This window comes from Pituophis catenifer, unplaced genomic scaffold (genome assembly GCF_029215685.1).
Source record: "Pituophis catenifer annectens isolate HBS135680 unplaced genomic scaffold, rPitCat1.0.hap2 SCAF_1, whole genome shotgun sequence".
Lineage (NCBI taxonomy): Eukaryota > Metazoa > Chordata > Lepidosauria > Squamata > Colubridae > Pituophis > Pituophis catenifer.
The window spans coordinates 259,193,085-259,210,900 of NW_027256881.1; the positions used below are offsets into that span (position 1 = coordinate 259,193,085).

The 17,816-nt window shown below is 33.9% G+C and overlaps 1 protein-coding gene across 1 annotated transcript in view; it reads left to right on the plus strand.

The window, feature by feature from the left end:
* The first annotated feature begins 2,147 nt into the window (after positions 1-2,147).
* The window catches only part of DCDC1 (doublecortin domain containing 1), a 274,909-nt gene continuing 259,240 nt past the window's right edge, over positions 2,148-17,816 (plus strand). Inside the window, exons 1-6 of the mRNA XM_070935237.1 lie at positions 2,148-2,213; positions 6,687-6,823; positions 12,329-12,598; positions 12,883-12,886; positions 14,318-14,434; positions 14,824-14,986. Coding sequence (XP_070791338.1) covers positions 2,148-2,213; positions 6,687-6,823; positions 12,329-12,598; positions 12,883-12,886; positions 14,318-14,434; positions 14,824-14,986 — 757 coding nt within the window. The remainder of the gene's footprint in view (positions 2,214-6,686; positions 6,824-12,328; positions 12,599-12,882; positions 12,887-14,317; positions 14,435-14,823; positions 14,987-17,816) is intronic.

A 17,816-nucleotide genomic window follows, 5' to 3' on the forward strand; every position in this document is an offset into this window, starting at 1 on the left:
ATTTATCAAAAATTCATCAAAAAGTTGATGAGGATACTTTAGTATTGGGCAATTGCACTAGCAATGGTGGTAACAAAATGCTGGGATAGTGTGGTCTGTGGTAATGAATATATAACTGCATGACAAGAGATTGAGACTGAATGGACTGATGCTCTTATTTATGAATTGGGTAGGGAATGAGCGTATATTACTATAGGTTCTTCAATCTCTGCCAAACTGAATTCCTTCTTTCTTTCAAGAACGTATTAGAAATAAACTGTATGAAATAAATTATCCTCTTATGTATAATTCATTTTATATAATTCATCTCTATATAAAACATGAAAAGTTAAATTACACAAACCTTACATGCCGTGTCTAAGCTGCCATTATTGAAGTGTTGTCTCCACATACAGTGACTCATGCATATCACCCCGCTGCTCTGAATTAAGGTCATCAGGAGGGTAGGTTGATCAGGTTGTTGTATTTGACAAACAGTTATCTAAATTGAGCATCATTCCTTCAAGCTACTTCAGGAATGAGGTTTTCAGCAGTACCTGAGATATATGAACTGGTGAATTTTGCACAGTTGCCTTTGTTTGCTGTGGCAGTCTTAATGGCATGGAAATAAATTTGATATTGCTAGACTGTTCTTCCACTGTCTTTTATTGTGAATAGGATGCAGAACAACTTCCCTCAAAGTCCTAGAGTTCAGAGAGCATTTATATGTCTGCTGTATTTTCTTTGTCATCATTTTAGACATACCTTCTTGTACAGTATATGTTAATATTGGGAGCAGATGGGCACCTGGCAGTTTGGATATGTTATCAATAAAAACAGATTTCAGGGTATGTATTAGTGATTTGATGTCTTTGTATTGGGAGACAAGATGGAGTTATCTTAAAAGCACAATTCGATTTTGATACATGTTTACTGTATTTCCTTTAATTTGTTCTCCACAGCTTTTCCATTCCATTATACTTGTGGTAGCATAATAGAATTATTATAAATACCTGTTGAACATTAATACCAAAGGATCCTGATGTCCAGTATATTCTGAAACCCAAGAAACCAGAGTTAAATTCTTGTTTCCATTCTTTGAATGTTTTCTTCCTAGGGGAAAAGCAAAACTCATGGAATTCTATGTACTCTTATCCAATTCTACTGTTTCTTCTGACAATATATTTTCAGATGCAGTCTATTTGAGAGCGTTCATAATTTGGACTTCAAATGAGCTTTTCTTTAGTAACCCTTCAGAAAGAAATGCAGAGTTGGCTTTTCTGGGTGGATTTTTCAAATGCTCATTTAGCAATGGATGGCACATTCCTAAGCCATACTAACAAGTCATTTCAGTAATAAATTAACAGGTACATTTCAGTCATATCCTCCTATGCAAGTACATATTAAAATGTTTCTTTAAAAAATATAAACTTACATAATAAAGCAATAAAAACTTGATTTAACGGACATGGGGCAAAGGGGTGTCCGTTAAATGCAAATGTTGATTATTTTGGTCAGTAGATGGCAGCAGACATTCAGTGTATAAATACAATCTTTTAATAAACAGTTTTATAAAGCAATTAAACAGCTTTATTTAAACTACTTTATTCAAACAGATTTAATCAGTTTCAGCTTTAGTGATTGGCTTGAACAGAATTTTTGAATCATGCTGCTTCTGTGTGATTAATAATACTTCATGTTAGTATTTCAAGAAGTATCTGTACAAAATACCACATTACCCAGCTTGCTCCCTTCATTGATTAGATTGTCAACATTGGTAGTTATGCTTTCTCGTCCTCATTCTTTCCTTCTTATCAGTAATAGTCTCTGTGACTGGCTCATTTTCTATTATCATCAGGTAACCAGAGTCACCTTTATCTTCAAAGTACTATACTACTTCATCCTCAGTCCTTGCTTCCTTTTCACCAACTTTCTTTATGATTTAGTGGAAGTCACTGATTTAAAATAATTTCAAAGTAGAGGTCTGTATCCATGTGTTGAGCAATTTTTTCCAACCGTTTATGATGTCTGAATTTTTACTCCTTTCCAAGCTGCAGAAAGTTGATGATTCTGACTTCAGTGTTCTTTTATCTCTTTCTTTCTCATAAATCTCTTCCAACACAACAGTAGTCTCTTCCAAAAATGTGCTCTTTTAAAGTAATCGATTGATGAAATCCAATTACACATGTCGGGCAAGTGATATTGTTCAAGTGCTTCTTCAGAGCTTGGAAACTGTAAGGACCTGTATGGGGAGAAATGGTTGTGACTCATCCCTAGCAAAACAGACTGGTTGTGGGTCTTTGTTTCTCCCCACCCCCAGGGTCAGGAGAGTTAGCAACTCTGAATCTAAATGAAGTACACTCTTCTGGTGGATCTGGTGCACAATTTGGGGATCCTCTGGGACTCTGAGTTCCAGTTCAGTTCCTCATCCTTGGGCAGTGATTGCAGCTTCTCTTGGTGACTGCTGGGTAAATCAGCCTCAGATGTTTTGAGTGCTCAAAGTTTCCTCAGGCTGGAGTCCGTCTGGTTCTTCCAGAGCAGGCTTCTCTCTGTCAGACTCCTCTAAGTCGAAGCTGGCCATGGCAGGGATCACTTAGGAGCAGTTGCATTAAGTGTCATCTCATGTTGCCAAGGGCAGCTGGCCAAAAAGTCAACAAAATTAGTGAGAAACTGCCCACACATCTGCCCAAATCTATCCCAAACTGTAAGTCACATAGAAAAGAGAATGTTAATTTATCTATTCATCCCATAGAGCCGTGATGGCGAACCTATGACACCTGTACCACAGGTGGCATGCGGAGCCATATATGTGGGCATGCGAGCGTTGCCTATCTTAGCTCCAGCGTGCAAGAGCGCACCAGCCACCTGATTTTCGGACCTTCCGGTCCCACCAGAAGTCGGGAAATGGGCTGTTTCCAGCCTCCAGAGGGCCTCTGGGGAGGGGAATGCCATTTTGGCCCTCCCCAGGCTCCAAGAAAGCCTCTGGAGGCTGGGGAGGGCGAAAAATGGGCCTACTGGGCCACTGGGCCATTGCGTGCCAAAAGCGGGGGGACCGCACGGGGGGTGTTGCATGTGCATGCGTGGGGGGTGGGGCATATTGAATTATGGGTGTGGGTATGCATGCGCACGACCCCCCTGCACTCCCCCCGCTTTTGGCACGTGACGGCAAAAAGGTAGCCATCACTGCCATAGAGTTAATAGAGACAGTCTCATCTGGATCAGGAAGGGATATAATAACAGCAAAGGACTGTAGATAGATCTTCCATATCCTAATCACTGAAAATCTGCTCTGTGTCAAAGGTGAGGTCTGCCATGTGATTGCTTATATTGTTTGAGCTTAATATTATTTGTGTCAAATCCATGGTTGTCATGAACTTTCTGAATATTCTTCAACCTAGCCAACTTAGAGTTTGGAAGTTGAAATAATTCCAAACAGAAAATGAGGAGATTCCAACAGTAACCTTGAAACCAGATTGAGCCACACAGATGAAGAGCTAGACTTCAGTGCAAATTCATTGTGAAATGCTGGGAGTCCAGGACAAATTCTTACTCAAGACCTCCAGACTTCATTCCATTTCTTTCCTGATTGGCTGTTCCACTAATAATGATAGCTACTACTTGGTCTCAATGTTTATTGAACCAACAGAATTCTACAGCAACTGCCCTGAAATTAGTCCCATCCAAATTAAAATGTCTATCATTATTTACAGGAAATCAGGTTTGGGTTCGATCAAAACATTGTAAATATACCAAGTGATCTACATTCACCTGTCAATCTCATCATCTTAAAACTCTAGGGTATCAACAACTCTGTGAAAGTAACAATTACCAGATGCCATCTTTACAAAGGGGGAGGAACTTTAAAAGAGTATTTGGAAAAAAATTCTTTGGAAATAATCATGGTAGCTTTGTAATCATGAGTTGGGTATTTAATGAGAAATATCTCCTTAAAGATATTTAACAATGAATGGATTTGACAACAAGGCAATATTAATGGCATGACCTAAAGATTCCATAAAGATACTAGAAAGTATGAAATTCAGGAACAGAGGCAGAGACACCACTGTCCTCACAATGCGATAGATTTATTTGAAAGAAAGGTCACTCCTTATGAAAGAAATGTCACTTCATAAGTAATGTAATATATAACCCTGTGGATAGTATCTTATATATGCTATTTTTCTCTTAAACATTTGTCTAATTTAGGAAAAACCCGGAAACAAATTCTGGATTCTTTCAAAAGAATAACCTTTGATTGTGTATTTGATATAGCAAAACCCACTTCTGAGGCAGACTAGAATAAACTGGAATCAGCTTTCTTTTAGTTGAATGAAATTGACAATCTGAATCAATTGTGATCGTGAGTTTCTTTAAGCAGATCCAATTTTCTGGAATTCCAGGGTAGCACTATAGTAGCTATGTCAAAAATAAGGTGGGAAAATCTTTGTTCATGTAAAACACCAGCATGTACAAGGGACTCAGGGAAATATTGATTCTGTGACTAACAATTCTTCCCTGAAATCAGTCATGCCAGTATTAATTACCGCAATCATAGAAGGCAAAGCTAATGTGAGACGGAAATTGCTTTATAATTCTTTTCACCTCAGTTTTATCTTGTCCCTTATCCCTAGAAATTATATGATAATGTTTTGTGAGCTGCTTTAGATAGCTGAGAAGACAATATTATGCATATATTTATACCCCAAGCACCAGTGTTATCACATTCAGGAAAGGTTATTGTGATTATTAATCCACCTTGTACAAAGTAACCCATCAGACTTAGATATTCCACACCATAGGAAAACGTTTCTGTAAATTTCATCAAATTCCCCAAAACAAAGAAAGGCAAATATTTATTTCAATTTAACAGAATAACAGAATAATAAAGTTGGAAGAGAACTTGGAGGTATTCTGCATTTCTGCATTATCCCAATAAGTATTTGGGAGGATTTTTACACTGGGCCAATCCTTTAGGTCAGGGGTGTCAAGCTCGTCACGTCATCATGTGATGTATCGCGACTTTTCCCCCTTTGCTAAACCGGGGATGGGCATGGCCAGCGCATGAGGCATCTGGGCCACGGGCTGTGAGTTAGAAACACCTGCTTTAGGTGATTAGACTTTGACTAAGAGCAAATGGAAAGGTCTTAATGAGAATGAATGAAGCTTTCTATTATGTGTTCCACTATTTTTGATGGGTGGCTTGGGATAGTATAGAAACACTTGAAGAAGTAACTATAATTCTTGATCGTAATGTAACAACAAGCTACTTTTTGAATAAACTATCAATGAACCATTCTTTCAAAGTCTGATTTGTTGCTTGAAAATAAAACATGGATTGTTCTTATACCTGAGTTTGGATACAAACCCGAGTTAGTCAAATTGTAACACATATTTCATTTGAATAAACATGTCCTATCTATGTAATTTATCAAAATAAACTTCCACTATTATGCAGAGGATAACAGTTTTTGCTATACTGAATTGAATTTAAAAATGTATTTGGTAGTTTTTTAAAAGGGAAAATATATTTTGATATTTTCTTTTGATAGTTTCGTATTTTGATTCTGTCAGTTCAGAATATTTTAGTAAAATAGTTTATTAAATATTTACTTTGCAATTCTCCCACCTTGTGCTAATTTAAAAATGTGAACCCATAAAAATCAGTTTATGTTATGTACATTAAGAATCTTACTGTTCCTCTAAACATTAAGATTTACATTAACTATGTTATGTTTATATTAAGTTATTTTTAAAAATGTATTTAATAAACTTAATCTTATCTTAAATTTATATTAATTTATGGGGTAACATTGACCCAGACAGGTTTGATATGCAATCTGGGGGTCCTTCTAGATTCATGACTCCTGCTCAAAGAGCAGGTGGCAATGGTGACTAAGAGAGCCTTTCCACACCTTTGGTGATGCACCAGTTGCATCCCATTCCTGGATCAGGAGGCTCTGCTCACTGTCATAAACACCCTTGTAACTCTCACTTAAATTACTGCAACATGTCCTACATGGAACTGCCCTTGAAGAGTATTTGGAAGTTCAGCTGGTACAGAATGCAACTGCATGGTTAGTAAATGGCACCATATGCATACATGTGTAACGCTACTACTGCATGAGCTGCATTGACTATCACTGTATTTCTAGATGCAAATCATGGTGCTGATTGTCATCTTTAAAGCCCTACGTAGCTTGGAACCAGGTTACCGGTGAGACCATCTTTTCCAAAGAGTCTCTACTTGTCCAATTCAATCCAACAGATTTGGCATGCTGCTGACCTGTCAGCCAAAGAGTGTCAACTTTCTATAGACGCTGCTTTGTGGAATTTTCTTTCCTTAGACATTAGAATAGCCTGATTCTGTTGGTCTTTCGTAAGGCTTTAAAACCATCTCTGTACTTGGGGGCTCAGAATGTGTTAAGAGCCTCATTTCATGACTTTCCTATTAGATGGTTATTGCATCCACACCAAATTATCCCATTACTATAAAATGATCTACAGGGGCTTGATTGTTTTCTGTATCTGTAATTTAAATATCTATAATTTATATTATGTATTTGCTACAATTATACAGATTATTGAAGCTAACCTTATTTACTAGGAGTAATACATAAGAGTACTTTGACTTAATTCAGTTTAGTTTTACTGATTTAGAGAAATTTGTACTTGAAATGTGATCTTGTACTTCATTATTTATTAAGCAGGAAATGGAAAACAATGAAACAGAAAGTGATGACTCATTTTATATTCCCTGGTCTGAAACTTCAGAAAGAAATTACTTTGTTTCATCTTCATCTTGCTCTTCACAACTACTAAATGTAGAGGCTACAGGAATGGAAAAGTATGTGAGTATAGTTTCCTCAAGTATAATTAAAGAATATACTTTGACATGCTGTTTTCAAAACCACATCTTTAAGGCCTTAGGAAAATACAGTAGAATTGGGGCCAATCTGATATCTGGGTTGATGATGTTTCAAAAGGCAGGTGCCAAAACAGAAAGGACTCTCTTCCTGGTCCCTGCCAGAGAGTATTGCAAAATAGACAGGACCCAAAGGGGATGGGTTTTTGTAATTGGGGAAAGGCAGTCCCTCAAATATTGATGGAGCATATATAATGTTTAAAAAGTATATAGGGAATGTTTGGGGAAAGGAAGTGGTTATAATTGCACCGTAATGGAAATTAGTAATTTTAGTGCTTACTAAAGTCTAAATACGAAAACTTTTACTTAAGTTTGACCACCATAATATTTAGACCAAAATATTATTTTGCCTGGGGTGACAAGCCACAATAAACCATGTCATATTCCAATTATTTTTTCAGGAATGAAGTAAACTTAATTAGTAGAATAAAATAAACCAAACCACAGATTTGTTTTCATTTAAAATCTGAGGTGGGAACCAAGAGAGAGGTTGGCAAGTTCTGATTGAGGTAGGACATTTGAAATTGAGCAATGTTTGCTTTGAACCTGCTTTGATTTAGTTTTAGTCATGCCCTCTGTGGTAACAGAGAATAGTTTACACCTTCTTTGTGACAACCTTTCAAATATTTCTAATATGCTATTGTATAAACAGCTTTTATGGGAGGCTAAACATATCCCTATCCTATGATATCTCACAGATAAGCCTCCTTCTTTCCTTCCTTCCTTCCTTCCTTCCTTCCTTCCTTCCTTCCTTCCTTCCTTCCATCCATCCATACATCCATACATACATTTATATAGCTGCCCGTCTTTCAGCCAACTTTGGGTAGATCCAATCAAAGATTAAAACATATAATCATTTAAAAAGCTATAAAATATTGCTAGCTGTGCCACTTTCTTTTTGAATGATAGTGCCCAGATCAGGACCCATACTCCTAATGGAGACTGACAAGGCAGAGTAGAGTGCTTTGCTAGATTTCCTGTGATTTAGATTTGTGCTCCTATTAAAACACCTCAAAATACCACGTGGTTTCTCAGAAGCTGCATTGTTGGTTCATGTTTAACTTGTGGTCAGCAAGGATACCAGATCACCTGTGTTAGTACTAAACTGGGTCTCTAATTTCTGTATATGAGCTTTACATTTTTCTTATCCAGATGCAGACCTTTACATTTCTATCTGTTGAATTCACTTTTATTTTATTTTTTTAGCTCTAGACACTCTATAAAGTTTTGAATCTTCTCTCTCTTTTCTGAAGTATTGGCCATACACCCCCAATTTGCATTATCTGCAAACTTTATAAATGTCCCCACAGCTGCTACAAGAATTTCCTTCTACAAGTCGCTGATTGAACAATGCAGGGCTCAGAATTCAACTTGTGACATTAAACTTGATACTTCTTTCTAAGCTGAAGGGGAACTAGCAACACACATTTTTTGAATGTAGTCTATAAGCCAATTGTAAATCCATCCAACAATGACATTGTCAAGAGCATGTTTTATCATTTTATGAAAAGGGTTATTATATTGAAAAAAAATCCAGTTAAACTATCTATAGCATTCTTCTAATCTTCTAAGTTAATAATTTAATCATAGAGGGAGGTAAGTTTAGTTTAGCTGTTTAAAGACTTTACCTACTATTGATATTGTTGGGAGATCTATAATTTCTCAGTCTTTCTTTTTCCTTTTCTCAAGATAGGGATGGCATTTGCTCTCTTCTAGTCTTCTGTGACCTCACCAGTCATCCAGAAGTTCTCAAAGTTTACCAAGAGTAAATCTGTGATTACCCCCACTAATTCCTTCAGGAGCTTGGAATCTAATCCATGTAATTTTGAATTCATTATCCTATTTAGCAGAGAGGAGGATGAGATTTACGTAGCTCATCATGCACACCTTTTCATAATTATCATGTCCACATTTTTGTCTTTAATTTTTTATGCTTTTGAAAGAGAGTTTCTGCTAGCTTATGAAAAAGCAATGTCCACCTTAGTTCCAGCAATTCTAGTGCCTTGGAATAATGAAACAGCTCTTGGGAATTTTGAGGCAATAAGAAATTGATACATCTCTTAGATTATATCAGTTTCAAAAATTGGTGAAGTTGGCTTACATGTTCTATTTTTTTTTAATCTTGTTGCTTTCCACCTGTTTTTTCCTGAGATTAATACAAAATAAACTGGTAAATTCTATAGATTTCTTAAAAGAACAACAACATTGGCTGTGGTAATGATGCCTAGTATAATATATAGCATACCCACATTGCAAATATAATACTCAGGATAATACTCAGGAAAAACTTATCAAAATATTGCCTTAAAGTAGAAAAGAGAATAATGCAAGTACAATAGGAACCAAAGTTAAAGGCCTTGGTAAGATGATAGGTGGCTAGGTAAATAAAAAAATGCACCGAAAGCGTATGCACCAAGAGAAATTCCTTGTGTGTCCAATCACACTTGGCCAATAAAGAATTCTATTCCATTCTAAAAAAAAAATAAGTAAACAAACAAATGAATAACTTAACACCAAAAAGAGAAAAAAATCTCTCTGGTTTCTTCCTATTATGAAACACTTCAAGCAATAGAATACTGCCACTTAAAAATCCCATCCAAACTCCAGCTGTGTCACTTAGAAGGCAGAAGGAATCTGAAGCACATTCATATGCAAATACAATATTTGGCTCCTAAACTGCCTAGGTTTCCGTTCAAGAATCTCAAACTTCTCAATACGGCAACCCTGTAAAATGATAAATGAATTTGTATAGCCTCTGATGAATAAAATTATTGATTTCATTTGAGTTAGGGTTGGTCAAGGAATAAATGCATCACTTACTAGGGTTGCCAGGTCTGCTTCCAAAAAATAGCAGACAAGTTGGGGGGGGGGGTTAAGTAGTAAAAAAATTAAAAAAAAATTTACAATTAAATTATATATTTTCTTACAAACATTTTAACACATATTAAAATAATCACTTCAAAACTTTACTTAAAATTCAAAACATCAAATATATTATAATAATATGTAAAATATTAAATTACATTTTACTTTGCTGTCGTGTGTATTTTTTATTTGACTGCACAGCTTTGATCAATTCTTTGTGTTTAAGGAATAATTCTTTAATTTAATACAATGTTGAGAAATATTAAAAAATGTACAAAATTCACTTCGAACTGATGGTACAAGCAGTCAGTTACGTTCGTCAGTCCACAAATTTCCCATGATGCTGGAAATTTGTTCAACGTTTGCATTTGATACCGGAATTGATGCACAATACTGGAACAGTTTCAGTAAACTCAGAGCTGGCTCTTTCTTGAAAAAGTATGTCCACTTATCAAGGGATGAATCGCCCTGCAGATGAACATAAACTTCTTCTAAGGCAGAAATTTCATCGAAGAGGGTGTTGGGTGGAAGTTCTTCTCGCCATGGTAATAATGACCAGATGTTCGTCATTTCTTCTAAAGTTGGAGGATTATTGCGATCAATTAGATTGAAACAACTTAGCATCTCATATACTGAATCGGTGAAATTATACCACTTTTCTAGGTACGCAATGGCTCTTTGATACATGTAGATGGCTTCTTTCTTGAACTTTTGCATGGCATTCTCAGGCAAATGTTTTTTACGTAAGGCAAATAAAACTTTCATTCCAAAAAACTGCTCATCGTATTTTTTTTGCAAAGAATCACACATTTTACACATGATAATGTGAAGATCACATGCAAGAATTTTCTTGTTTTCCAGCTTCAGTAGGGTGTCTTGCATTTTTGACATGAAGAAGTGCGTGAAATATAAATACAATTCTGAAATTGTTGGTTCATCGTCCTTTGCAAGTTCATTTTCCTGATCCGAAATAAGGTTCCAGATAACCTTATGGCACTCATCAGATCCAAGAGAAATAAAATATGATTTTAGAGGTATCCAGTTTAAAAGAAGTCTTTCAACTGCTTTAAACAAACTTAACCAACGTGTTGGAACATGGCGCAAAACTTCATGGAATTCTGACTCGCAAAACTCAAAAAATGATTTCAACTCTTCTCGTTTCTTCGCAGAATTCGAAAATTCGGCAAAAACCTTCAGCACTACATTTTCGATATCAAAAGATAACTGCTTTAATGCATTTTTTGCCCTGTTGTGTAAAATGTGATTATTGCAATGACCAGCTACAATATTGTCATTTTCCATGGTAAACAGATTTGTTCACTCCATAATTGACCGATGCATTATCTGCTGAGTAAAGCTTTTGAATAAAAAAAATGTCCACTATTTTGTGAAAAAAAATAGTGAACATAATGTGAAAAAAGTGGATTGTCTGCTCAAATAGTGTACACCTGGCAACCCTATCACTTACTTTTAATCATTATATTTTAATCTGTATATCACACAAGGTCTCATCTTTGTGCAACTCTGTATTGGGCTTGCAAAACCCCTGTCAAAACTATTCTAATTTTATCTACTCCACTGCTGACTCACTTAGGCAAAAGTTACAGTAAAATCAGAGCAGGTTTTGAGCATGCTTACACATGCTTGTGCATATCTGATCAGAATGAAAAAAAAAACAGTGACTCCCCTTCTCAGCTCTCTTCCCCCTCCCCCCAGGGAGACCAATCCATAATTTGAAAACTATAGAATAAAACCTGCAGTTTATGTAATGGTCAGCAATGGATTGGCAACCAGCAAAGCTGTTTTAAGAACAATTGCATTTTATTGGTTTGTCTGTTTTTATATACTGTACATTGCAATTTTCCAAATAGGCCATGACAGTGTATAGTAAAACCAAAATATAGATAATAATATATAAATAATTTTAAAATATAGAGCCAAGCTCTTTCCAAAATTGCCTATCTCCCATTATTTTTGCTGGCCCTAATAGATTTGGCAGGAATGCATATTTTAGGTCCCTTCCATAAGAGACGCCAAGCAGTTCTCCCAGCTTTCCTTTGGTCAAAAAGTGAGGTAAGCTCTGCTGATAAATGCTGGGTTGTTGTTTTTTTAATAAATTAGGATTATAATGTTGACTTCAAGCATTGTGGTTTGAATGATTATATTGTTATTTTAACTTCGTATACTGCCCATAGTGTAGAATGGGTTTGCATGACATGTACAGGGGAAAAAGCCATAGAGATAAATTGATCACAGGCCAAATGAATTTCTTGGTCTGGTCTACTTGTTATTGTGTGCAGCCGTATAAATAATTTAAATAAATGAATAAATATAGCTATAAGGCTGTTAACTTAAAAACTCAAATATGTTTTGTATGCATTTGTCTCTTTAATGTAGTTATAATTTCTTTATCTTTAAAATATTCCTCTTCTAGAGGTCAGATGAACTATTTATAGTAATTTAAGTTATTCCCAAACTTTGGATGTAACTGTTTTTCCACATTATATTTACCCTACTGGGATATCAAACTATCTGTTTTTTACTACCTTTTCTTTCTTCCAGAAAATTAATCATGCCCTTTACAAAGAATGCTAAAAAAACAGAAGAAAAACAAAGAAAGTCTCTACTTGGCCTTAAGAGTCCTCCCCAATCTTTGGTAGTATCAAGAAGGTCAGGATTTCAAGATGGTTCTGTACATCAAACAAAACCAGTTCAGAAAAATGATAGAAAATCAAAACTAGCCAGCTACGAATCAAATAGTACAAACAATTTCTACCTTACATCACCATATAAGAGAAACAGACCTATCAGTGCTCCATCAGGTCAGCTAAGGTAATCAAATTTGTTCCATGTTCCTTTTAACTATGACTTTGCTTGTTCTTATTTTATTGCTTTTCAACAAAGTCAGGGTGATTTAATTGGAAAAATTATAGTTAAAGTGCAATATGTATTTATATTTTTGGTATCTAATAATATTACTGGGTATTTCTAAGCATTTTCACTTAGATGTTGTTAGCTACTCTGAATTCACTGTAAGTATTTTCTTGTAAAATGGATTTAGGATTTCTATCTTAGGCTTTGAAAAACTGTTTCAATGTCACAAATATATTATATAGGAAGGTTTCTATGGAGTGAAAAAAAATATTCTCTTTTAAATTACTATGTATAAAGTAATTTTGACACCAATAAGAGCCAAATATGAAAATTTAATTATTCTATAACACATATCTAATGAATGCTATACAACTCTCCCTCCATGCAGTCCATATAATTCCCCCCCCCCTCATTAGAATGCATCACATGCAGAAAGATATTTGATAACAGAAAATGGAGTGGGTAGGTTAAGATGGAAGAGGAGAAGGGATAGAAGATATATTGGAAGTACTGGAATATGGTCACCATGTAGAAGAGGAATAAGCTTTACATAATGAATAATTCTATGTTGTCTGAATATATTTCAGCTACATTTATTAGATTTTCTCCCTGTGATATTAATGTAAAAATCTGTTTACTACAAAATGAATAGTAACATTGTCTTGTTATAAAGTGTAACAGTATTGCTGTATTGCTATTACCCTCTGCTCCTAATATAAAAAGAAAAAAAATCCATAAACCCCCTTGAAAACAGATCTAGTTAGCCTTCCACAAATATTACTTTCAGAGAGAAATTATTGAAGTGTCAACAGTGCTTGCAAGTATCATAAAATCAACTATTGTTATATTTTAAATTTAAAACAGTGAGTACTTAAGTGCCCTGGCATTGTACAAAATGTTTGCAATCAGCAAATTAATTAGAAGGAGTAAGAAGAATACATTTACTTTCTAAGCTTGCCTGATAACAAACTTTCATTAATGCCAAATCTATGCAAAAAGACTTTCATCTAATCCTTTTTGTTTCCTTGTTCTTTTAAATAACTTAAAATATATGAGTTATATGAATACTGGGCATTTAGTTGTACTTTTGAATAATGTGGCTTGTACAGCTTCAAAAAGTTGTACTTTTGAATAATGCATTTAAAGAATGCATTCCTATGAACAGTTAGATCAGTTACAAATGCTACTGAAGATAAATTTATTTTCAAATCCATATGGTGGTAATAAGACTATAACTGTTCAAACAGAGATTTTAAATGAAGCAATACAATATTATAAATGTGGAAATCAAAAATAGTTTCTATTTAAACAGTAATTATAACAAAAATTAAGACAAAAATCAATGGCATTCTGAACTCAGATACTTTTAATAAAGACAAATTCAAAAATTGACAATAGCAATTTTAAATTTGAATTTCTAGATCTTATATGCAAATTAAATGTGAGACAATAGTTCATAATTTTCCATAAACTTAGAAAAATACTTGTCAGTTTGAACTTTGTCTAAAAGGTAAAAGTAATAAGCCAAACAATTATTAAGAAAGACAATATTAACTAAATGTAATTTTAGAATAGATACATGGTATGTTCTAGTTACTTTCTTATTCAATTGAATTGGAATTATTTTGCAACAGATGTCAACAATTTCCTTCCTCAAAACTGTACTTTACCGGGAAGGCCTCTGAGGTATCCCAGATTTTTAAACAGAAACCACAGATACTCAGAGTAACTGCTTACAAAAATGGTGAAATAAATATATTTGCCAAAGTTACTGTGCCACCTTCCATTAAATTGGTAAGTATCTCTATTATTTATTTGGATATGCTTCTCAAATTCAAAAAAGATAAGAATTTTATTTATTTTGAAATGAAACAGTTCACAGCCATTAGTGTAAACACTGATTTTTCTTTATATTAAATTTAACACATACAAAAAAACCAAAAAAACAAAAAAAACCAAAGAAACAAGCCACCTAAGTAATGTAGAATGTGAAATCTCTCTTCATGGTTCATACAATGGTGACAATAGTACCATTGACAACTTGCTTGGCAACTGACTCTACATATTGTATATTTTGGGAGGTAACAGAAACACTAGTTTCCAAATTTTGATTCTTGATTAGTAGCAGACCACAGAAATCTATTTCTGTTCTTAATTTTTCTTACCTTATTCTGTCCATTTAGCTGCTGGAGGAATGCACTGAAAAGCTGAAGCTGAATATGGCTGCCCGACGAATCTTCTTGGCAGACGGCACTGAAGTCCTGAGTGCTATAGACATACCCCATGATGCTGACGTTTATATTTCAACTGGAGAGCCCTTTTCAAATCCATTCAAAAAAATCAAAGGTAAAAAAATGCCAGAGTCAGTGGATTAAGGGGTGCAATTAAAAACGATTTTCATCCTGTCTTTTTGCATGGTTTAACAAAACTAATGTTTACTCATTTACAGCTCAGTAAGAGGATAATGTGCTTAATGAAAGAAAAATCTACTGACAGCCACGTTCATTGCCCTTCATTAGCATTGGTGCTTAATTTAATATAGATTTGAATAGACATTAGGGAGCCTGCAGGAGGTTAAATGGTGAAAATATAATAAATTAAATCAGAGATTATTGAATTTACTATTTAGTTTCACTGACATCTTACAGACACAATTCATTAAGCTTATTACACCAGCAAAAATAATAGTTCAGAGTGTGAGTGCTTTATTAATTTAGTCATTTGACCTTTATTAAGACAAAGCATTAAAATAATTATCACATGTTTTATGCAGGAATGTGTAATATTCAGCTTAAATTTATATATAAATTTATTTGTGTAGCTACCATTGCATTTTGAAATTTAAAGCATTTTTAAAAATATTTAGTAACTGAAGCCATTGTCTCTTGTAATTAAGTCTTGTAATAGTTTTTCTGGGGAATTCAAGAATAAAATGTAGAATAATATACTATACAATTGCCACATGGTTTTTAATTTGAGCTGTGTTCTGCTGCGTTGAATTAGGAAATTTCAATACAAAATGCTGTATAATGTTAGAAATTGGTATGAAGTTATAATACATAGTTGGGATTTAAAATGTTAAGGAATAAAACCATTAGCCAAATTAAAGCTTCATGATGAGCTGGAATGAGAAAAGCAACAATTTTAATATACCATTAATAAAATAAAGAATTATAATGACTTGTAATTGAAAATATTGCAGTTAATTAATTTTTATTTGCATAATATTTTTAGAAAGTAAGTCCAATTTTTTTAGCTGAGGTACAAGTAGTTTTCATTATATCTTTTCAGGCTTTCTATAATAGATTATGTTTAATATTGATTAAAACATTTATGACATCAACATATAAGTCTTCTAAAATGAATGTCATGTTAAGCATATTATTAAACTCCTTTTTCTTAAAACTTTTATACTGAATGCTAAAAATCTCGAATGGGGAAAATTCTTGAGTCTATTTTAAAGAAATTGAATACCACGCAAGCAGCAAATTATGCTTCAAAATAGGCAGAAAAGGCATCCCAAAATGAACATCCCTGACATTCCTTAAGAAAACCTTGTTAAACAAAAGGTTTGTGTTTATTATATTTAGAATGATTGAAATACTTAACTTAAATCTATTTGGTGAGCAATACAATATATCCGTGTATCTTTAGTATTTTTGATGATATTATGTCTGTAATAAGTAGTCAATTGCTCATGAATTATTCATGCAATGTCATATTATAGATGATGTGACAGTTTTCCTGAATAGAATCCAAATAATCCACCGAATGTGTTTTAATACATTAACTCAATAAGAAGATGAAAATTAAGCAAATATTCTTTCTTGTTTTTTAAATTCTTTTAATGAATTATCTTTTTATTTATCATAATAATCAGTATTTCCTTTGCATTATACCTTAAGTTCAGCAAACTGTAATGTTGCCATCCTTTTTTATAAATAAGCAGTAGAATACTATAATAATTTTTGAACAACGTGCAACTTTTCTAAATATATTTATCAGGCACTGAGATTTCCAAATCCAAGAAGCATTTTGTTTTGTTGATCTCTGCTTTGTTTGCACTCAACTAAAACTTCTCTGCTTTGTCTGCATCTTTTGGCTGTGTTTCATCATGACATGCACTGCTGTTCCTTTCGCACCAAAATATTGGCACACATTGCTGAAAATTTCACACCAACTCTTGCTGGATCAGCAAGCTTAACCTACCAAAATCTGGTGCACTGGAATACTATTTGACTGATAATCAATCTTTTTGCTGCTCGACAGTTGTTTCTGGGACTCAGAGTAGAGCAGGTGGCAGATGTGCCTTGTCTTTTGAGAAAAGAAAGAGTAGGTGAGGTTGGGCACAGCACAATATATTGAGTGTCCATTAAGAGGCCTCTGCAAGAGTAGTATTACTATAAAAAAAGTCACTGATTAATATTGAAGATGCATCAAAATCATCCCTTAGGTTTTCCAGGCTGATTTATTCATTTAATAGGATTGTGCATTCATCACAATGTATTGGAAAACTTTCTATAAATGATGTCAATAGTGTCATCCATCTATACACACACAAACACACACATTTATATGAATTTTAACAAGACTATTACTCTAGTCATTCTGAAGAATGTACTCTGAACTTTAACTATTATACCAACATTGCAAAAAAGTATAAGTTGGCTACAATTAATATAAAAGCAAGTCCACTCTTCATAACAACTTTATTATATTGTGTGTGTTACTTTTGCTAGCCAGGAGGGAAAACCTCTTGGGGAAAAATATATCACCATATATTTTACGAAGGTTCATGAACACTCAAAAGCAGTTTTTATAGAAGGAAAAGTTTAAAATATTATTCAAATGAAATATAAGTAGTTGAAAAATGCAACCTACAGTTTCTATTGAAATATAAAATCTCATCTATAAAGCAAATATGTTTGTGGAAGTGAGTAGAAATGCTGATATTTACTTGTTTGTTGAAAACAAACTTGGACATTTCAACTGACATTTTTAAAATACTGTTTTGACTGTATGCGTTAAAGAAACTATTTTCTATTAATTGTCAATAGAAAACATTTATATGTTTAAATAATATGCAAGCATAAATATTCCTTCACTATGCTTTTCAATATTGATCGGGAAACATGGTTCATTAGATTAACTCTGTAGCAATATTTCATTAGCATGG